General features: G+C 43.1%; 1 protein-coding gene across 8 annotated transcripts in view; it reads right to left on the bottom strand.

The window, feature by feature from the left end:
• Positions 1-23,822, bottom strand: part of lnpa (limb and neural patterns a) — a 118,378-nt gene that overhangs the window by 51,860 nt on the left and 42,696 nt on the right. For all 8 annotated transcript variants that reach the window (XM_085986121.1, XM_085986122.1, XM_085986119.1 and 5 more), the window contains one exon: positions 8,693-8,776. In XM_085986121.1, the coding sequence (XP_085842247.1) occupies positions 8,693-8,776 (84 nt within the window). The remainder of the gene's footprint in view (positions 1-8,692; positions 8,777-23,822) is intronic.

The following is a 23,822-nucleotide window of genomic DNA, read 5'->3' as shown; positions in this document are numbered from 1 at the left end:
GTATGCTTCAGTGAAGGTGTTTACAATGGTTTGGAGTTCGACCTCCGAGTGAGCGCAGACGCAAGCATCGTCTGCATACTGTAATTCGACAACAGAGGATGGGACGACCTTGGATCTGGACTGGAGGCGACGGAGGTTGAACGGTTTCCCGTTTGTTCTGTAAATTAGCTCCACTCCAGTGGGAAGCTTACTGAGGGTGAGATGGAGCATTGCAGCAAGAACGATTGAGAAGAGCGTTGGTGCAATGACACAGCCTTGCTTGACCCCGGTTCGTACGTGAATTGGGTCTGTGGTGGAACCGTTGGTCAGGATCACGGCTTGCATGTCGTCGTGAAGCAGGCGGAGGATAGTGACAAACTTTTGAGGGCAGCCGAATTTGAGGAGGACACTCCATAATCCCTCACGGTTGACAGTATCGAAGGCCTTTGTGAGATCAAAGGCGGCCATGTACAGTGGTTGGTGCTGTTCCCTGCATTTCTCTTGTAATTGACGTGCGGTGAAGATCATGTCCATTGTGCCCCTTAGTGGGCGGAATCCGCATTGCGACTCTGGGAGGAGCTCTTCGGCCACTGGGAGAAGGCGATTGAGGAGGATTCTTGCGATGACTTTCCCTGATGCATAGTCAAGACCATCTACGGCCCAAGCACCCAAGGCCCTTCCCCACTGCAGGCTAAGAACGGAGAGGTACTCATCAAGGACAGGGAAGCAGTCAGTGCCCGCTGGAAGGAGCACTTCGAAGATCTCCTTAACCACGACTGTCTTCGACACGAGTGTCCTCAACTCCATCCCACCCGCCACCATCCCAGTCCGGCATGAGGTTGAAAAGGCCATCCGACAACTGAAGAACAACAAGGCCTCAGGAGCAGATGGAATCCCCGCCGAGGCACTAAAGCATGGTGGAGAAGCACGACTGGCGCGAATTCATGAACTCATTTCTCTTATCTGGAAGGAGGAGAGCATGCCAGGGGATCTCAGAGACGCCGTAATTGTGACCATCTTCAAGAAAGGTGATAAGTCCGATTGCGGTAATTACAGAGGAGTTTCCCTGCTATCTGCCACAGGGAAAGTCATCGCGAGAATCCTCCTCAATCGCCTTCTCCCAGTGGCCGAAGAGCTCCTTCCAGAGTCGCAATGCGGATTCCGCCCACTAAGGAGCACAATGGACATGATCTTCACCGCACGTCAATTACAAGAGAAATGCAGGGAACAGCACCAACCACTATACATGGCCTTCTGGATACTCTCAGCTGCAACCACACACAAGAAGCTTGACACCATCCCGGACAAAGCAGTCCGCTTAATTGGCACCCATCCACCACCTTAAACATCCACTTCCTCCACCACTGGCATATCCTGGCTGCAGTGTGCACTATCTACAGGATGCACTGCAGCAAGATTTAGCTGGATTTAGTGCTGAGAAATGAATTTGGGCAAGTAACTGATTTTAGAGCAGAATGACTAGAAAGTAATGACCCCACATAGTTAGGTTGAAAGCAAGAATAAAAAAGGATAATGAAGCAAGATAAGCAAGTATCTCGTCAGAAAAGTTAACAGATCGACAGACCAGCAGTGGGAAATCTTTATATGAGATGGATAATGTACAAAATAAATATATTCCTATAAAAAGGTGAAAATGGGATCGTCAAAGAATCAAGTTCAGTGAATAAATTGATTAAAACTAAACAAACTTAAAAATGAGCTATGTGATAAAAGTTAGGGCTAACAATACTAAAGAAAATCATGAGGAGTAGCCTTAATGATCAAGGATGAAATCACTTCAAAGATAAGAGAGAATGTAATGAGAGGTAAGCAGGCAGTGGAGACTTTATGGGTAGAATTAAGAAATAGAAAAGGATTTAAACTGTAGTGGGAGTTGTGTATAGGTCCCCTGGTAGCAGTCATGAAGTAGTAGAATGTATAAATGCAGAGATTAGGCAAGCATGGAGCAAAGGCAGATGGTTTTAATGGGGGATTTTAACATTCACATAGATCAGGATAAGAAAACTAGCTCATGTCAGAAAGGTATGAGTTTGTTCGGGATAGTTTGATGCAACATTGGCCCAGAAATTCGGGTCCCAACGCGTGAGTATGGACGGAGTACTCACACGTGGACCCGATGGAAGTGCCGGAATCTTGCATGCACTACGCATGCGCGGGAAAGCGGCATTTCCGATCCTCTGAACCAAGGGGTTCAGAGGTCGAACGCGTGCGCGCAGGAGTCTGCGCGTGCAACTTCCTTTTTTTTTCCAGGTTTGCCCATGCGTGAAGGCCTCCACTTTTTACACTTGAAAAAAGCAGACGTAAGGACTTAATTTTAAAAGGTAAGTGGTCTAATAATTAGAATTTTTTTTCCACAGATTTATTATTTTTAAAGACTTTACAGTAAGGTAAGTGTATTTTTAGCCCCGATTTTTTATAAAACAGTTATTTAAAGTTATTTATAGTTCATTTAAATAATGTGATGTTTTTAAAAAATTTATTTCAAGTTTAAGTACTGTTTTGGGCGCCCGGAGTTTTCATGAGTTTGACAGTTCTTACTTTCAAACTCATGAATGAACTTTTGCATCCTCTGATTGGTTGCTCAGTGCTCACGTGATCCTAGCCGACGCATCGCACTAAGTACGCCGCTGGGTCATGCAAGCAGAGTGCGCCGGGAGCTGAACCGGGCCACAGACAGGTAATCCACGCAGGCCCAGGCTTCAACTGTCGGCGCGCTAGGCTTGCACCAGCGGGAAGCCCCCGACACGAATTTCTGGGCCAATATGTCCTAGAACCAACAAGAGGGAAGGCCATATTAGATTTAGGAATGAGTAATGAGTCAGATTTAGTTAACAGTATAACGGTGCGTGAACATTTATCTAATAGCGATCATAACATGATCGAGTTCAACGTAGTGTTTGAAAGGGAGAAACGCAAAACAGCTACTAAGATTCTAGATTGAGGTAAGGCGGACTTCAATGCAATGAGACAGCCTGTCTAAAGTAAACTGGGTAAATCTGTTAATGGGTAAAACAACAGATCATCAGTGGGAGGTGCTCAAAAAAGAATTTTAAGTGATACAGAACCAGTTTATACCCCTAAGGGGAAAGAGCTCTACTTAACCAAAAAAAAACCAGCCATGGATGACTAAAAAGAGGTAACATAAAACTAAAAGAAAAAGCATACAAAAATGCAAAAACTAGCACAGATCCTGGCGACTGGGAGAAATAGAAAGAACAAAAGGTGACAAAACAGGCAGCAAGAGCTACAAAAAGGGAGTATGAAAAGAAACTTGAAAGGGTTAACAAAACCAACACAATTTTTTTTTTACAAATTATATTAAGAGGGTGGTCAGGAGCAATATGAGCCACTTGAGAACAGATAATGGTGATATTGTCAATGAAAATAAGGAAATGGTGGGCTTGTTGAATAACTACTTTGCATCAGTATTTACAGTACATCCCAAGGAACTAATATTAAATCAGGGACTGGGACTCACCAAAATTAATGCAAGCAAAATAACAGAAATGAAGAAAACAATGGCACTAAAGAGTGACAAAACACCAGGACCAGATGGTTTCCATCCCAGGGTTTTAAAGGAAGTAGGAGAGTAGGAAAGAACACTGCAGATGCTCTAACTGTAATCTTCCAAAGTTCTTTCGATTTGGGAATCGTTACTTTAGATTGGAAAATTGCATAGGTCACGCCGCTATTAAAGGTGAGTGAAGGAAACCAGTGAATTATAGACCAGTTAGCCTAACATCTGTTGTCGGCAAATTACTAGAGTCTATATTTAAGGATAGACTGACTGAAAATTTTCAAGGTGTTCAGTTGATCAGAGAGAGTCATCATGGATTTGTGAAAGGTAGGTCATGCCTGACAAACCTGACTGAATTTTTTGAAGAGATGACTGAAGTAGTGGACAAGGGAATGTCTATGGATGTTATTTATATGGACTTCAAGAAGGCATTTAATAAAGTTCCTCATAAGAGAATGTTAGCTGAAGTTGAAGCTCATGGAATTGAAGGCAAATTATTGACCTGGTTAGGAAATTGGCCGAGCAGTAGGAGACAGAGAGTATGGATAACGGACAGGTACTCGAATTAGCGGAATGTGAAGGGAGGTGTCCCGCAAGGATGTGTTGGGATCTCTACTATTCACCGTATTTATTAACGACTTAGATGATGGGATAGAAAGCCACATATCCAAGTTTGCGGATGACACAAAAGATAGGCGGCATTTTAAGCAGTGTAGATGAAAGCATAAAATTACAAAGATATTAATAGATTAAGCGAATGGGTAAAACTGTGGCAAATGGAGTTCAATGTAGGCAAATGTGAGGTCATCCACTTTGGACCTAAAAAAGATAGAACAGAGTACTTTCTAAATGGTGAAAAGCTAGAATCAGTGGAGGTCCAAAGAAACTTGGGGATCCATGTACATAGATCATTAAAATGTCATGGACAGGTACAGAAAATAATCAAAGAGAATAATGGAATGCTGAGCTTTATATCTAGTGGACTAGAATACAAGGGGTAGAAGTTATGCTGCAGCTATACAAAGCCCTGGTTAGACCACTCCTGGAGTACTGTGAGCAGTTCTGGGCACCACACCTTAGAAAGGGTATACTGGTCTTGGAGGGAGTGCAGCACAGAATGATACCAGGGCTCCAGGGGTTAAATTATGAGGAGAGATTACATAAACTAGGATTTCAGGAGAGGTCGAGTGTGTTCATGCGGCGGCGCATGGGGTCATCGACCTGAAACGTTAACTCTGTTTCTCTCTCCACAGATGCTGCCTGACCTGCTGAGTATTTCCAGCATTTTCTGTTTTTTATTACATATAAACTAGGGTTGTATTCCCTGGAATTTAGAAGGTTAAGGGGTGATTTGATCGAAGTTTTCAAATATTAAGGGGAACAGATAGGGTAGATCGAGAGAAACTATTTCCACTGGTTGGGGAGTCTGGGGCTAGGGAGCATAGTCTAAAAATTAGAGCCAGACCTTTCAGCAGTGAAGTTAGGAAACACTTCTACACACAAAGGGTGGTAGAAGTTTGGAACTCATTTCTGCAAACAGCAATTGATGTTAGGTCAACGTTTAATTTTAAATCTGAGATTAATAATACCAAAGAGATATGGGGCAAAGGCGAGTATATGGAGTTAGGTCACAGATTAGCCATGATCTCATTGAATGGTGGAACAGGCTCGAGGGGCTAAATGGCCTACACCTGTTCCTATAGGTCTGCTAGGGTTGATTCTAGTTGTAGAAAATTAAGGTATGGCAAACATATTAAGTAGCTATTTTGAAGTAGGAATGCAGGTATACTGCAGGAGGCTCAGGAACAATCGTTAAAGATAATAGTAGAAAAGGAAATGACTGAAAAAAGTAACAGAATAAAAGGTGGATGAGTCAGTGAGCCCAGATGGTGTGCACTCTAGGCAGTTGCAGCAGGAGATAGCAGAGGCTTTGGCCAAAATTATTTAAATCCTATTTGAAATACCATGGGGCAGAAAACGTTAGTGGGAGTTGTATACAGACCCCCAAACAGTAATGCGGAGGTTGGGGATGGCATTAAACGGGAAATTAGAGACGCGTGCAATAAGGGCACAGCAGTTATCATGGGTGACTTTAATCCACATATAGATTGGGCTAACCAAATTAGTAACAATACTGTGGAGGAGGAATTCCTGGAGTGTATACAGGACGGTTTCCTGGACCAATATGTCGAGGAACCAACTAGAGATCAGGCCATCTTAGACTGGGTACTATGTAATGAGAAAGGAATAATTAGCAATCTTGTTGTGCGAGGCCCCTTGGGGCGGAGCGATAATAATATGATCGAATTCTTCATTAAGATGGAGAGTGAAGTAGTTGACTCAGAGACTAGGGTCCTGGATTTAAATAAAGGAAACTACGATGGTATGAGGCACGAGTTGGGTAGGATGCATTGAGAAATGTTACTTAAAGGGTTGACGGTGGATAGGCAATAGCAAACATTCATAGATCGCATGGATGAACTACAGAATTTGTTCATCCCTGTTTGGCATAAAAATAAAACAAAAAAGGTGACTCAACTGTGGCTAACAAGGGAAATTAGGGATAGCATAAGATCCAAGGGGAGGACATATAAATTGGCCAGAAAAAGCAGTAAACCTGAGGATTGGGAGCAGTTTAGGATTCAGCAAAGGAGGACAAAGGGATTAATTAAGAGGGGGAAAATAGAGTATGAGAGTAAGCTTGTAGGGAACATAAAAACTGACTGTAAAAGCTTCTATAGATATGTGAAGAGAAAAAGATTGGTGAAGTCAAGCGTAGGTCCCTTGCAGTCAGAATCAGGGGAATTTATAATGGGGAACAAAGAAATGGCAGACCAATTAAATACATACTTTGGTTCTGTCTTCACAAAGGAGGACACAAATAACCTCCCAGAGATGTCAGGGAACATAGGGTCTATTGAGAGGGAGGATGGTGTTAGGGAAATTGACGGGATTGAAGGTTGATAAATCCCCAGGGCCTGATGATCTACATCCGAGGGTACCTAAGGAAGCGGCCCTAGAAATAGTAGATGCATTGCTGGTCATCTTCCAAAATTCTACAGATTCGGGAACAGTTCCCATGGATTGGAGGGTAGCTAATGTTACCCCACTGTTCAAAAAAGGTGGTAGAGAGAAATGGGGAATTATACACCGGTAAGCCTGACATCGGTAGTGGGGAAAATGCTAGAGTCCATTATAAAAGATGTAATAGCAGAGCACTTGGAAAACAATGACAGAATCAGACAAAGTCAACATGGATTTACAAAAGATAAATCGTGCTTGACTAATCTACTGGAAATTTTTGAGGATGTAACTGGTAAAATAGATAAGGGTGAACCAGTGGATGTGGTGCATTTGGACTTTCAGAAGGCTTTCGATAAGGTCCCGCATAAGAGATTAGCGTGTAAAGTTAAGGCATATGGGATTGGGGGCAAGGTACTGACTTGGATAGAGAACTGGTTGGCAGACTGGAAGCAAAGAGTTGGAAGAAACGGGTCTTTTTCCCCCCCCCCACCCCCGAGTGGCAGGCAGTGACTAGTGGGGTACCGCAGGGATCGGTCCTAGGACCCCAGCTATTCACAATATATATTAATGATCTAGATGAGGGAACTAGATGTAATATCTCCAAGTTTGCAGACGACACAAAGCTGGGTGGGCGTGTGTGCTGTGAGGAGGATACCGAGAAACTCCAATATGATTTGGACAGGTTGGGTGATTATACTGCATCTGCCATGCATCTGCCCAATGTGGACAAATGCGAGGTTATCCACTTCGGTGACAAAAACAGGAAGGCAGATTATTTTCTGAATGGCAATAGATTGGGAGATGGGGAAGTGCAAAGAGACCTGGGTGTCCTTGTGCACCAGTCGCTGAAGGTAAGCATGCAGGTGCAGCAGGCGGTTAAGGCGGCAAATGGTATGTTGGCCTTCGTAGCGAGAGGGTTCGAGTACAGGAACAAGGATGTCTTGCTGCAGTTGTACAGGGCCTTGGTGAGACCACACCTCGAGTATTGTGTGCAGTTTTGGTCGCCTTATCCGAGGAAGGATGTTCTTGCCATGGAGGGAGTGCAGCGAAGATTCACCAGACTGATACCTGGTGTGACGTATGAGGAGAGATTGGGTCGATTGGGCTTATACTCGCTGGAGTTTAGAAGAATGAGAGGGGATCTCATTGAAACTTATAAAATTCTAACAGGACTAGACAGACTAGATGCAGGAAGGATGTTCCTTATGGCAGGGGAGTCCAGAACCAGGGGTCACAGTCTAAGGAGAAGGGGTAAGCCATTTAGGACAGAGATGAGGAGGAATCTCTTCACCCAGGGAGTGGTGAACCTGTGGAATTCTCTACCACAGAAGGCAGTTGAGGCCAATTCATTAAATATATTCAAGAAGGAGTTAGATATATTTCTTAAGGCTAAAGGGATCAAGGGATATGGGGAGAAGGCAGGGACAGGGTACTGAGTTTGGATGATCAGCCATGATCTCATTGAATGGCGGAGCAGGCTCGAGGGGCCGAATGGCCTACTCCTATCTTCTATGAATATGCAAATTGTGCTATGGGACTGGAAAATATACCTGTAATCAAGAAGGGAAAGGCGGCTAACTATAGACCAATTAATTTATTGTGGGCAAACTTTTAGAATCCATAATTTGAGATTAAATTAGCAAGCATTTCAAAACACATGGGTTAATGAAGGACTTTGATGGATTTGTTAAAGCCAAGTCGTGTTTGACAAATTTAGTAAGAGTTTTTGAAGTGACTGATTGGATAGATAAAGGGAATACAGTAGATGTATGGGAATGGATTTTCAGAAAGCATTCGACAATTTTTTGTGCAAAATGGAAGGTTTGAAATAAAAGCTCAATATAAAAAGACTGGTTTAGCCTATTTTAGCCCAATAGAAACAGGGCAATTCCCCTATAATATAAATGAAATTCATGTGCCAATTTCAAGCTTTACAGACCTGCTGAATTCCATAATAGTTCATACTTAATAGATACAGATGTTTGATTGTATTCTAACTACAACAAATTAACTAAAAGAAAAATGACCACAGCATGAAACTATTGTTTGCATACTCAAGAACAAGAACGCAATTTAAAGACAAATATGCATTTCTCTCCAATCCTAAAGTTCTATTTTCAGAATCATTTAGTTCTAGCTTTAAAGACTTACTTTAGCCTTCTTGGATTCTGGGTCAAATCTCTCCAAAATTAGCTTGGCATTCTTGTACGTCTCCTTTTCCATGACCTCTTCAAGCTATTTGGAAACACATTAAAATCACACATCAATGTTTGGTCATAAAACTTCTCTTGCAGTATTTATACAAGCTTGAATGTTAACAGACTGCAAATGATAATATTCAAGCTCAAAAAGGTTAAGTATTGCAGGGTCTTTATTAGAAACTTTCCTGTGGAAACTATATTACATGTGGCAACAATGACCTAGTCACCTTTGGCTGATACTCTCGACATCTTGAAATATTTGATTTTTTATTAAAGACTCAATAATTTCAGTAACTTTATCCAGTGAGCAGCTGAGCCAAGCAGAGTTTGCTGAATCAAGGACAGCATAGGGGCACTTTGATGCACTCAATACCTCTGGGCTAGGGAAGAGAGGGGGTGGGGAAATCATCTGGCACTATTGACCAAAATGCAGTTGTATGAACATTGGATGAGGACAGGATGAGGCTCAGCTGTGATCCTTCCCATGGTGAAATAGCTAGTAAGTATAAAATTGGCACAGCCATGATTTTCAAATGTAAGCACCAGAATTTATATTCACAAATATACACTTTCCAGAGAATACAAGGGATAAAATTGTCCTGTATACACCATTGTTGAATGTTGCACAACATGGTAGCTGGCAACACAAATTAAATTGTAATAATTTTGAAAATACAAATATGCTTTTTTTTTTTAATTTGCCTTTTTTTCACCTTCACAAAGATTAAAACAGTGCAACTTGAATATATCATTTAAGCTAAGCATGTGACCCGTTATGACCACCCATCTGCAATTGAAAAAAAATGATTTTGCATTTCTGTTTAAGATACGTTTTTATAGTGAGGTGATTAGCAGCACTTTGAACATGGGTGCTTTTGTGGTATTTTCTTTTTTCCGTCCTAAATCCATAAAGGGCAAAAATCAGTCATAATTAACTTCAAATTGAATTAACCTGAATCTGTTTTGCAGTTATTAGCAAAATCTCACTAGTGTTCAAAGAAAGAGAACTAGTAATGTGGAATGATTACATGCATTTTGCAGTTCAACCAGTGCATAATTAAGTATATAATCAAAACAATTGTATCCCCCACCAATAATTTAGCCGAAAGATTATTTTGCTATCTCTAGATCATGAGTTTTTGTGACCCAACTATTATCATGAAAAAGAATGCATAAGAGTAAAGGACAGAGTACAAAAAGTGATAAGGTAACAAATATTCCGGGAACAGAAAAAGGTTATAGGAATAATAAAATACCCGTTAAAATAAAGGAGTGATAAAAAAAAATAAAGTACAGGAAACTTTGATTTATCCGGAGGTTGTATGTCCGGAATACTCGATCTAACGGCAAAAATCAGGAGCCGTTTTCTGTAAGTTTTTTTAGATCTCGTTCTTTTTTTTTCCCCAGTCAGCCACTGCAAGGTCTGTAGCTATAGCAACAGCTTCAGCTACAGACGCTTGCAGCTGCAGCCAACTTTTTAGAAGCTGTTGCTAAGCAACAGTGTTCATTGTCAGATACGGAGATGAAAACCTCCGTATGCTTCAACATTAACTTTGTATGTCCGGCAGTTTTGATAGATCGGCAACGCGCCGGTCCCGGATATCACAAAGTTTCCTGTATATTTTAAATTGCCTATATAGCAATATACAGAGCACCAGCAAAAAGAGAGAATATCAAGTCAAAAAATTTAAGAAAAACACTATCACAACATATAGGTAGGGTGGGGACAGTTACCCAAATAAGAGTTCTGTACACAAATGCATGCAGCATAAGAAATAAAACAGAGGAGTTAAAAGCGCAAATTCAGCTTCAAGGGTCATATGTAGTAGCTATTAGAGAGACCTGGCTACAAACTGGGCATGACTGGAAGCTAAATATTCCAGGCTGTAGGATCTTTAGAAAGGACAGGGAAATTGGGAAAGGCGGCGTAGCAATATTGATGAAGGACACAATCAGAAGTAGAAACAAAGGATTTCAGCAAGGGTGATCAGACAGTGGAAACACTATGGGTAGAACTAAGGAACAGCAAAGGATACAAGACTCTGGTGGGAGTTCTCTACAGGCCTCCTGACAGTAGTGATGTAGTGTGTGGGGACGTATAAATATGGCGATCAGGGAAGTATGTAGCAGAAACTTTGCGGTTATAATGGGAGATTTTAATTTTCACAGACTGGGAGAAGCAGAACAGCTCAAATAGTAAAGTCAATGAGTTTCTAGAATGTATTCGGGACAGATTTCTGGAACAATATTTTTTAGAACCCACAAAGGCTAAGACTATGCTAGATTTAATGGTAAGTAACAAACCAGAAGTAGTTAACAATCTGACTGCAAGGGAACGTGTTGCGAATACTGACCGCAATACAATTGATTTTGATATTAGGTTTGAGGGGAAGAAGGGAGAGTCACAAACCAAGGTTTTAAGTTTAAGTAAGGCAAACATCGAAGGAATGAGAAATAAATTAACTACAGTAAGCTGGGCTGAACTGATTTAAAAATTAGGAAGTATTTAAAGAAGTATTTGGTACAATACAGACCAATACATACCCCTAAAAGGCAAAAGTTCCACTTCTGCAGTTAAGCAACCATTGTTTAACAAATCAGGTAAGAGACAGTATATCAAGCTAAAAGAACAGGCTTACACAAATGCAAAGAAAAGAGCAAATCCAATAGACTGGGAGAGCTATAAAAAAAACAAAAGGATACAAAGAAAGTAATAAGAGGTGCAAAAAGGGAATACAAAGCAAACTTGCAAAAGGTATCAAAGCTAACAGTAAAAGTTTTTCTAAATATATTTGAAAGAGAACGGTAAGGGGTGGGGGATGTGGGCCCATTAAAGACAGGTACGTGTGATACTACAATGATAATAAGGAAATGGCTGACTTGTTAAGAACATAAGAAATAAGAGAAGTAGGCCATTCGGCCCCTCGAGCCTGCTCAGGCATTCAATAAGATCATGGCTGATCTTTTACCTCAGCTCCACTTTCCCCATATCTCTGGATTCCCCTAGAGTCCAAAAATCAATCTATCTCTGTCTTTAATATACAGAACGACTGAGCCTCCACAGCCCTCTGGGGTTGAGAATTCCAAAGATTCACCACCCTCTGAGTGAAGAAATTTCTCCTTAGCTCAGTCCTAAATGGCCGACCCCTTATTCTGAAACTGTGACCCCTGGTTCTAGACTCCCCAGCCAGGGGAAACATCCTCCCTGCATCTACCCGTCAAGCCCTGTAAGAATTTTGTATATGTTTCAATGAGATCACCTCTCATTCTTCTAAACTCTAGTGAATATAGGCTTAGTCTACTCAATCTGTCTTCATAGGGCAATCCCCTCATCCCAGGAATCAGTCTGGTGAACCTTCGCTGCACTCCATCTGTGGCAAGTATATCCTTCCTCAGGTAAGGAGACCAAAACTGTACACAATACTCCAGGTGTTGTCTCACCAGGGCCCTATATAATTGCAGTAAGACATCTTTACTCATACTCAAATCCTCTTGTAATAAAGGCCAACATACCATTTGCTTTCCTAATTGCTTGCTGTACCTGCATGTTAACTTTCAGTGATTTGTGTACAAGGGCAGCCAGGTCCCTCTGAACACCAACATTTCCCAATCTCTCACCATTTAAAAAATGCTGTTTTTCTATTTTTCCTACCAAAGTGGACCACTTCACATTTCTCCACATTATATTCCATTTGCCATGTTCTTGCCCACTCACTTAGCCTGTATATATCCCCTTGAAGCCTCCTTGCATCCTCCTCACAACTTACATTCCCACCTAGCTTTCTATCAGCAACAAACTTGGATATATTACATTTGGTCCCCTCATCCAAATCATTGATGTAGATTGTGAATAGCCGAGGCCCAAGCACTGATCCTTGCGGTACCCCACTAGTTACAGCCTGCCAACCTGAAAATGGCCCGTTTATTCCTACTCTGTTTTCTGTCCGTTAACCAATCCTCAATCCATGCTAGTATATTACCCCCAATCCCATGAGCCCTAATTTTGTTTAATAACATCGTGTGGCACCTTATCAAATGCATTCTGAATATCCAAATACACCACATCCACTGGTTCCCCCATATCTATTCTGCTAGTTACAACCTCAAAAAACTCTACAGATTCATCAAACATGATTTCCCTTTCATAAATCCGTGTTGACTGCCTATTATTATTTTCTAAGTGCCCCGTTACCACATCCTTAATACTACATTCTAGCATTTTCCCTACTACTGTTGGTCTGTAATTCCCCGTTTTCTCTCTCCCTCCCTTCTTAAATAGTGGGGTTACATTTGCTGCCTTCCAATCCGCAGGAACCGTTCCAGAATCAATGGAATTTTGGAAGATGACAACCAATACATCCACTATCTCTTTCGCCACCTCTTTCAAAACGCTAGGATGTAGGCCATCAGGTCCAGGTGATTTATCGGCTTTCAGTCCCATTAATTTCTCCGGTACTTTTTTTTTTTACTAATACTAACTTCTTTCAGTTCCTCATTCTCGCTAGACCCTTAGTTCTCCACTATTTCCAGGAAATTTTTTGCGCCTTCTTCTGTGAAGACAGACACAAAGGGGTCGATTTTCAGTGTGCCGTGAGGCAGGCTTTTAGGCGTACGGGGGGCTAAAATCCTGAATTCGGGGGTCCCGACACCATCCCGCTTCCATGTAAGTTTCAAAGGGGGCGGGTACCCGCCCCGCACTGGGACCCGCCGACCCGAGGCAGGAAGGAATTAGTGCCAATTAACTGCCTGTTAACAGGTAGTTAACAGGCAGTTTTTAGCCTAATCCCTATTTTGAGGGGTGTCGTGTGGGATTCCCGACGGCTCCAAACCACGCCAGGTTAGAGGAGTCGGGCCGTCGTGTTGAAGGACTTGGAGGGGTCGAGATGTCGGTGTTCAGGTGAGTGATGGGTGCATGAGTGCAAAGGTAAGTGTGTTTGGTGTGTCTAAAGTGTGTAAAGAAGTTTAAATTACCTGTACTTACCTTTACAGCCTTCCTTCCTCTAGGCTTCAGGAGTCCATCATTCAGCCGGCACAGAAAGCAGAATGGCTGCCATCTGTCAAAAGTTACAGCCTGCAGCTTTCAGTGCCGGCGAGATTTCTAACTGAGTCTGCATAGAAGGACTCAGGTTAGAAGACGGTCAGTGTTTGACAGCTTAGCAGCTGTGAAACACTGATATTTCATCTGTCAACACGTCTTGACAAATGAAATTTCAGTCTGTGATGTCACATTTTGCCGGGTGGCCCTTAATTGGCCTGCTGAGCCCGGTCAATCAAGTGAAAATCGCGTGGATTGGCCGCATCTCGATGGAGGCGGGACTACAACCCGAAAGTTGTAGTCCCACCTCCTTCCCGACTTCTGAATGAAAATCCAGCCCAAAGTATTTGTTTAATTTCTCTACCATTTCCTTATTCCTCATTATAATTTCTCCTGTCTCAGCCTGTAAGGGACCCACATTTACTTGCTAATCTTTTCCTTTTTACATACCTATAGAAGCTTTTACAGTCTGTTTTTATGTCTCTCGCTAGATTACTCTCATTCTATTTTCCCTTTCTTTATCAATTTGTTGGTCCTCCTTTGCTGAATTTGAAAATCCTCCCAATCCTCAGGTTTACTGCTCTTTTTGGCAACATTATAAGCCTCGTCCTTTGATATACTACCTTTAACTTCTCGTTAGATTAAGTTTGTATCCATTTTCACAGTAGAGGAAGAGGATAAAATATCAGCGGTACAAGGGAACCTAAAAATAAGGTTTCAATTATCCCACCTTTGCTTTTGACAGTTAGAACTGAAATAAGAAAAGATGGCAAAAAAAAATACAAATTCCCAATAATATAATTAAATGTACACATGGAGTTGCATTTTGTGTCCTTCAATACTTTCATTAATATTTTCGCTTGAAGGTCTCAACCTCTCCCAAAAAGCCTTGGTTTTGACTTGGTATTTTCTCAAACAGCTGTAACCTAGTTAGCTGAATGCCATATTCTGGAGTCTGAGCATTAGCAGTGTACACAATTTCCAAGGATGCATCAGAGTTAGCCCATCTGATACAATGCTTCTCGTCAGTGTCCAACAATATCTTTCTGGTATTTTTTCCAAATGATTTGAAGAAAAACTGGATGACAAATTTCAAAAGCTTTATTTAGATCAAGTTTATATTCAGTGTATGTATTTAAAACAGAGGGTGTTACATACCTTTGATAGCAATTATTTTTATTTGAATTTCAACAACAACTTGCATTTATATAGCACCTTTAACATAGGAAAAAATCCCAAGGTGCTTCACAGGAGCGTAATAAGTCAAAAAATGACACGGATCCAAAGAAGGAGTTATTACGATGGGTGACAAAGTTTGGTTGATGAGGTCAGTTTGAAGGAGGGTCTTAAGGAGGAGAGTGAAGTGGTGAGGTTTAGGGAGGAAATTCCAGAGCTTAGGGCCTAGGTGGTTATAGGGATTGCCGCCAATGGTGGAACGAAGGGAGTGGAGAATGCACAAGAGGCCAGAGTTGGAGGAATGCAGAGTTCTTAGAACATAAGAAATAGGAGCAGGAGTAGGTCATACGGCCCCTCGGGCCTGCTCCGCCATTCAATAGGATCATGGCTGATCTGAATCTAGACTCACGTCCACTTCACTGCCCTCTCCCCGTAACCCCTAATTCCCTTGTCTGCTAGGAAACTGTCTATCTCGGTTTTAAATTTATTTAATGTTGCAGCTTCCACAGCTCTCTGGGGTAGCAAATTCCATAGATTTACTACCCTCAGTGAAGAAGTTTCTCCTCATCTCAGTTTTGAAAGGGCAGCCCCTTATTCTAACATTATGCCCCCTAGTTCTAGTCTCACCCATCAGTGGAAACATCCTCACCACATCCACCCGATCAAGACCCCTCACAATCTTATATGTTTCGATAAGATCGCCTCTCATTCTTCTGAACTCCAATGAGTAGAGGCCCAACCTACTCAACCTTTCCTCATAGGTCAACCCCCTCATCTCTGGAATCAACCGAGTGAACCTTCTCTGAACCGCCTCGAGAGCAGGTACATCTTTGCTTAAATATGGAAACCAAAACTGCACGCAGTATTCCAGGTGTGGCCTCACCAATACCCTGTATAACTGCAGCAAGACCTCCCTGTTTTTATACTCCATCCCCCTTGCAATAAAAGCCAAGATTCCATTGGCCTTCCTGATCACCTGCATACTAACTTTTTGTGTTTCATGCACCAGGACCCCCCAGATCCCTTTGTAATGTAGCACTTTGCAGTTTCTCTCCATTTAGATAATAACTTGCTCTTTGATTTTTTCTGCCAAAGTGCATAACCTCACACTTTCCAATATTATATTCCATCTGCCAAATCTCTGCCCACTCACTTAGCCTGTCTATGTCCTTTTGCAGGTTTTTAATGTCCTCCTCACTCACTGCTTTCCCTCCCATCTTTGTATCGTCGGCAAACTTGGATACGTTGCACTCGGTCCCTTCCTCCAAATCGTTAATATAGATTGTAAAGAGTTGGGGTCCCAGCACTGACCCCTGCGGAACACCACTCGTTACTGATTGCCATCCTGAGAATGAACCATTTATCCCAACTCTTTGTTTTCTGTTAGATAGCCAATCTTCCACCCATGCCAGTATATGACCCCCAATCCCGTGATTTTTTATCTTGATCAGTAATCTTTTGTTCTTGGAGGGTTGTAGGACTGGAAGAGGCCACAGAGATGAGGAGCGAGGCCATGGAGGGATTTAAACCCAAGAATCAAGGCATTGGTGTACTGGGAGCCAATGTAGGTCAGTGAGCACAGGGGTGATGGGCGAGTGGAACTTGGTGTGGGTTAGGATACCGGCAGCAGTGTTTTGGATGAGCTCAAGTTTAGAGGGTGGAAGATGGGAGGCCAGCTAGGAGAATATTGGAATTGAAGCTCAGCTCATTGTGAAACAGGACGCCAGGTTTGCGAACAGTCAGGTTCAGCCTAAGACAGTGACCATGAAAGTGGATGAAATCGGTACCAAGGGTACAGAATTTGTGGTGGGGGTGTAGACAATGCACCTCCGGTCTGCCCAATGTTTAATGTGAGGAAATTGCAGGCCATCTAAGACTGTATGTTGGAAAAGCATGCTAACAACACAGACAGTGGAAGAGTCGAGAGAGGCGGTGCGGAGGTAGAGTTGGATGTCGTTAGCATACATTTGGAACCGGATGTTATGTTTCTGGATAATGTGGCTGAGGGACAGCATGTAGATGAGAAATAGGAAAAGAGGGAGGGGGGGGGGGGGGGGGGAGAAAATCAAGGATATATCCTTGAGGGACTCCAGAGATACTGGTGCATAAATGTTTATAAATATTCTATAAACTTCAGAAAGTGTATCAAGCTGAGGGGTGAGAAAAAGGGAGAGTGTAAGGGCCTTTCCTCATCTAATTTGAGTTTTTCTTTCAAATAAAAGCAATTGAATTTTGAAAGCTTCGACAAACAGGAAGATTTCAATTATCCCACCTTTGTTTTTCTGACAGTTAGAAAAATTAAACATTAGTGACAGTTGCAAGGTAAGAGTGCAAGAATAAGAAAGTGACCACAAGAAGAGCATACTCAAAGCGAGAGAAAGGAGGGGAAGAAAAAGTGAAGGGGAAATGATTTCTTAAAAGTGTTTCCTTTGAATTGAGTGGGGAAACTTGTGTTACACAAAATATTGCTGAATATCTGTTATAAATTATACAAGTTTCCCCATTTTGTAGGTTGCCCAGCATTGGGGAGAATCTAATAACAGTGATGGGGGTAGTGAGACAGCAGCACTGAGGCAGTAGACGCGAAAGTGGGCGGTACTGTGTGGAACACCACTGCAGATGCAGCTTGGTTGTTCCAGAGGTAATTAAACAACAACACTACCTACTTTCCAAGGCCAATCTTGGAGGACTCGAGGGTTAGAAAAATGAATAGGTAAATTTAATCATGACAAACATGATGGAAATAGTGTGACAGAAAAAATGTGATGGTGGAATTTTCACAAACCCATGGCAAATTACCATTTGTGTGGCATTTTGTTTCCAACGCACTTCTGGCTGGCCTCCCACATTCTACCCTGCATAAACTTGAGGTCATCCAAAACCCAGCTGCCTGTGTCCTAACTCACACCAAGTCTTGTTCACCCATCACCCCTGTGCTCGCTGACCTACATTGGCTCCCGGTTTAGCTCCTGGTTAAGCAACACCTTTATTTCAAAATTCTCATCCTTGTTTTCAAATCCCTCCATGGCCTCGCCCCTCCCTATCTCTGTAATCTCCTTCAGCCCCAACCACCCCCCCCCCCCTCTAATTCTGCCCTCTTGAGCATCCCTGATTATAATCGTTCAACCATTGGTGGCCGTGTCTTCTTTTGCCTAGGCCCCAAGCTCTGGAATTCCCTGCCTAAACCTCTCCACCTCTCTTTCCTCCTTTAAGATGCTCCTTAAAACCTACCTCTTTGACCAAGCTTTTGGTCACCTGCCCTAATTTATCCTTATGTGGCTCGGTGTCAAAAATATTTTTTGTCTTTTAATACTCCTGTGAAGCACCTTGGGATATTTTACTACGTTAAAGGCGCTATATAAATATATAAGTTGTTGTTGTTACAGCAAAATATTCCTGCTACAGTAAAAAGTGCAAACCATTTACTATAGGGAAATTGGAAAAGAAATGCTAAGGAGCAAAATATTCCAAAAGCCTCGAAGCTTGTTAATTGTATTTAACAGCTTCATAGCAAAGAAACACCAAATATTGCTAATTGTTTAAATATAATGAGGAGAATAATTACATGCACCTACTTCAATAATGGAATGTACAAAAATCTATCAGCAGTCATTATTGAAAGTTATTAGACATGACAGTAAATGACAGGCAATTCCTCAGATTTATTTCCTCATAGCACTTAATGCTATTAATTTAAAGAAGGTCGTTAGCAGAGTGCTTTAAGAAATAAAGTCTGTGTGCCAATTAACCGCTGTCAGCATTGATTTTAGATTATTTATTAGCAGAAGCAATTAGCTTGGTGCAAAGCGCCGCAAAAGCTCAATAAAGGCAAAAAGGAGCAATGAAATTTCCTTTAATGACATATAAGGACCAATATCTCATTTGCTTTACTGTTAATCTCAAACCATCAGTGTGAAGAGAAATTTGCAATTTTCTTGTAAGGCAAGACAAAATTAACAAATTAAAAATAAACCCATTTCCTGCAGGAGTACAGGAAAGAATCAACTGTCTGAAAACTGAACAAATTCAGTTTGATCTGCTTCAATCTATGCTGATTGGGACCTATATACTCCCCTAAACTAATTCCAATCAACAGACACAATTTAAAATTGATGTAGAGAAAGGAATAGAACATCTGCTAATGGGGCTTATACAAAGCAGAAAGGGCTCGATTTAAGCAGAAAGACAGATGGGGAGGAATTGGCAGCACACTACGTCAAAGTAGATCTGATTCTTCTAGAATGATATCATCTAAATAGATACTGGAATTTGGAATTCTCATACAAAATGTATCGGGTATGGACATTGGTGCATCTACATCAGAGATTCTGCACTCACTGGATTATTTCTGCCCTTGTAGTCAATTCTAAATATTTACTAGATTTAATCAAAAGGATAGTAAACCACATAAGTGATTTTAAAAGGGCATCGCTGTACAAAGTAACTGTCTGGAATGGATGAACATCGTAAATTCCATCCAGTATGGTGTTCATGTTAACACTAATCATAGTCTTTCAAGGAACTTAAAAAAGTTGATGAGAAATCTGGTGCTCCCATGCGCCAGCTGCCCTTGTAAGTGGTAGAGTTTGCGGGTTTGGGAGGTGCTGTTGAAGAAGCCTTGGCGAGTGGCTGCAGTGCATCTTGTTGATGGTACACACTGCAGCCACAGCGTGCTGGTGGTGGAGGGAGTGAATGTTTAAGGTGATGGATGGGCTGCCAATCAAAGCGTGCTGCTTTGTCCTGGATGGTGTCAAGCTTCGAGTGTTGTTGGAGCTGCACTCATCCAGGCAAGTGGAGAGTATTCCTGACTTGTGCCTGGTGGATGGTGGAAAGGCTTTGGGGGGGGGGGGGGGGGAGTCAGAAGGTGAGTCACTCACCGAAGAAAACCCAGTCTCTGACCTGCTCTTGTAGTCACAGTATTTATGTGGCTGGTCCAGTTAAGGTTCTGGTCAATGATGACCCTCAGGACGTTGCTAGTGGAGAATTTAGTGATGGTAAGCCCGTTGAATGTCAAGGGGGGTTGGCTAGACATTGTCTGGCACTTGTGTAGCGCGAATGTTACTTGGCACTGATCAGCCCAAGCCTGGATGTTGTCCAGGTCTTGCTGCATGCGGGCATTATCTGAGGAGTTGCAAATGGAACTGAACACTCTGCAATCATCAGCAAACATCCTCACTTTTGATCTTATGATGGCGGGAAGGTCACTGATGAAACAGTTGCAGCTGGTTGGGCCTAGGACACTGCCCTGAGGAACTCCTGCAGCGATGTCCTGGGGCTGAGATGACTGGCCTCCAACAACCAAAACCACCTTCCTTTGTGCTAGTTATGACTCCAGCCAGGGGAGAGTTTGCCCCGACTCCCATTGACTTCAGTTTTATTAGGGCTCCTAGATGCCACACTCGGTCAACTGCTGCCTTGATGTCAAGCAGTCACTCTCACCTCACCTCTGGAATTCGTTCTCTTTTGTCCATGTTTGGACCAAGGCTGTAATGAGCTCTGGAGTCAAGTGGTCCTGGGGCAACCCAAACGGAGTATTGGGGAGCAGGCTGGTGAGTAAATGCCACTTAATAGCACTGTCGACGACCCCTTCCATCACTTTGCTGATGATTGAGAGTAGACTGATGGGGCGGTAATTGGACGGATTGGATTTGTCCTGCTTTTTGTGGACAGGACATACCTGGGCAATTTTCCACTTTGTCTGGTAGATGCCAGTGTTGTAGTTGTACTGGAACAGCTTGGCTAGAGGCATGGCTAGTTCTGGAGCACAAGTCTTCAGCACGACAGCCGGGATGTTGTCAGGGCCCATAGCCTTTGCTGTATCCAGTGCGCTCAGCTGTTTCTTGATATCACGTGGAGTGAATCAAATTGGCTGAAGACCAGCTTCTGTGATGGTGGATTCGCAGGAAGAGGCCAAGATAGATCATCCCCATGGCACTTCTGGCCTGAAGATGGTTGCAAACGCTTCAGCTTTATCTTTTGCAATCAGAAGCTAGACTCCGCAATCATTGTGGATGGGGATGTTCACGGGGCGTCCTCCTCGCATTAGTTGTTTTAATTGTCCACCATCATTCACAACTGGATGTGGCAGGACTGCAGAGCTTTGATCTGATCCGTTGGTTGTGGGATCACTTAGCTGTCTATAGCATGCTGCTTTCACTGTTTAGCATGCATGTAGTCCTGTGTTGTAGCTTCACCACGTTGGCACTTCATTTTTAGGTACACCTTGGTTAACAATACTTTTAATAGTTCAAATAAAAACTTGATTAAATCTTTGTACGGAAGGCAAAGTGGATAAAAAGATGGTAGAAAAAGTATGTGTCCGAATAGAACATTGCTTTGTTTCCTGCTGGGTCTGTTCCATGGTAATCGTTTGCAATGGTTCATAAATACTCATTTCACTTCTGCTCCAATTTATCATTCTATTGCTTTTTATCCCAGAGTCTCTCAAATCCTAGTTTAGCCTCCATTCTACAGGCTCTCCACTTCTCTCTACCTCTGCTCGTCAAACTTGTTCAGTTTCCACTCCTACCTAATTTACACCCACACTGACCCAGTCAGTCAGTCAAAAGTACCACGAAAAAACACTGAAAAGAACTAACCCTCTCATGCAAAGGCAAATTCTTACAAAACACAAGAAAAAGCCAAACAGCCAATAGAAACTCATCTCTCAAGTTTGTTATCCCATCGTAGATCTGAATTGTATTTTGAACAACCCCAATGTTTTGCCCCTAGTACTGTCTGGCAGTATGTTACAGTCAACAAATTACACTTTTTTCTTCTTTTCCCCAGCAGTTTTCCACCTTCCTGTCCTAACAACCACCTGCTGGAGTATGGTTCCCACACACCCAAATAGCCATTAACCATTTGAGAATTGAGTGAATGCTTGTAGGGTATTCAACGGCAGGGGCATCACAACCACGCCAGAATCCTATCCTCACCCAATGTCCATTCATGGATAGTCTTTAGGAGTGGGAACTCTGGTCAATTTTCCTTTCCCCAACTCAGGGGTGCTCCAAATGTTGCTAGTTCAGTGCAGACCAAGATTTAATCTGGGCTTTCCTGGTCTGCACGGCTCAGCTGCTTACTGGATAAACTCAGCTATCGGAAGGGCATAAATACATCCAGATACATGAAGAGATTAATCTTAGCCAGAGTCAGAATAAAACTGTCTTAGCTAATTTTTTTTTTTTTTTTTTAAATGTCTTTCCATTGCCTCACTGGGATAATATCCTATATCAGCCAACAGTTCTCGGCTTTCTATTAAACATTTTGTAGGTCATTCAACCCATTAACTGCCATTGTATGATTAGAGTACCTGTTGTTTCTTTCCCCCTGTATTTTTTGTTTTAACAACTCCACTAAAATGCTTCCTTATCTTTCAATCATTAAGGCCTAGAAATTCGGTGGGCTGCGCCACCAGTTAGCGCCCAAAGGGGGCACTTAGTGGGTTTAGCGCCACTGGCCACACCTCCCGCAAAATTTAGAGGGGCACTAATGGCGGCGTTAGCCTGTAGCGCTGCGCCGCCACCGATGACGTCATCAGTGTGCGCAGCGCCCCGCTACCGCCCCGATTGCGATATTTGGTAGCGCCCCCCGCTGTAACGCCGGTCGCAATTTCCGACCGGTTCAGGGGGGCCTACCTGCGGCGGTAGAGCTGCAAATTAAAGGAGGTGCGGGGCGGCCATCTTTGTTGTTGGCCGCCTGCCAGCACCTCTCTGCGCTCCCGTCCCCAGCCTCCTAACCACCGCCCCCCCCCCCCCCCCCCCCCACCGCGTTGTGCCAGCTGTGTCCCAAGAGATCAGCACTTCTCCTCAGTGCCGGGCTCTTTTGCCGGCACTCGATCTCCGATCGCGCTGCAGCAGGCCCCTCCCCTTTAAGGGGAGGGAGGCCTGCAGTACCGCAGCACGCGTGTGGCGCTGCGGCACGTTGCGCTGCGATTTTCAGTTGCAGCGCCCCAAGACGGATGCGGGGCGCCTCGAGTAGCGCTGCGCTTCCGTTTGGGGCGCTCAAACTGAGTATCGGGCTGGCACTCACGGCTCCTTCCGGGGCGGTACTTCCGGTGCCCAGGCAAGACTGGGGCGCCACCGAATTTCTAGGCCTAACTCTCTTTGCTCTTTACAGATTCCAAAGATTCACAACCCTTTAAAATGAAGAAATTTCTCATCTCAGTCCTCAATGGCCAACCCCTTATTCTGAGACTCTCTCCTCTAGTTTTAAACTCTTCAGTCAGGGGAAACATCCTCCCAGGATCTACCGTTTCAAGTCCTGTAAGAATTTTATGTTTCAATGAGACCACCTCATTCATCTAAACTCTCGGGAATATAGGCCTAGTCTACACAATCTCTCCTCATAGGACACAATCCCCTTATCCCAAAAATCAGTTTAGTGAACCTTCGTTGCACTCCCTCTAAAGGTAAGTATATCCTTCACAGTCCCTCTCTGCTGCTTATGAAACCGCCATCAGCATCATCCTCCTCAAATATTTCACTTCCACAGCCCACCTCCATGGCACTGCTCTTATGGTTCTGGTTCTAATGGTCACATTGTAGGCTTTATATTGCCTGCAGCGGCTTCTACTCCTACACACATATGGCTCCTTTGGTCTACCCCAGGACTACATCCTTCGCCCCTTTCTCAGTGTCAGCTGTGGCTCAGTGGGTAGCACACTCGCCTGAGTCAGAAGGTTGTGGGTTCAAGTCTCACTCCAGGGACTTGAGCACATAAATCTAGGCTGACACTCCAGTGAGGGAGTGCTGCACTGTTGGAGGTGCTGTCTTTCAGATGAGACGTTAAAACGAGGCTCTCTCAAATGGACGTAAAAGATCCCATGGCACTATTTCGAAGAGGAGCAGGGGAGTTATCTCTGGTG

The sequence above is a fragment of the Somniosus microcephalus genome, chromosome 4 (assembly GCF_052327205.1).
Source record: "Somniosus microcephalus isolate GS21.2 chromosome 4, FLI_Smic_1.0, whole genome shotgun sequence".
Lineage (NCBI taxonomy): Eukaryota > Metazoa > Chordata > Chondrichthyes > Squaliformes > Somniosidae > Somniosus > Somniosus microcephalus.
The sequence above is the reverse complement of the archived record's forward strand: the minus strand, read 5'-3'. Positions and strand labels throughout refer to the sequence as shown.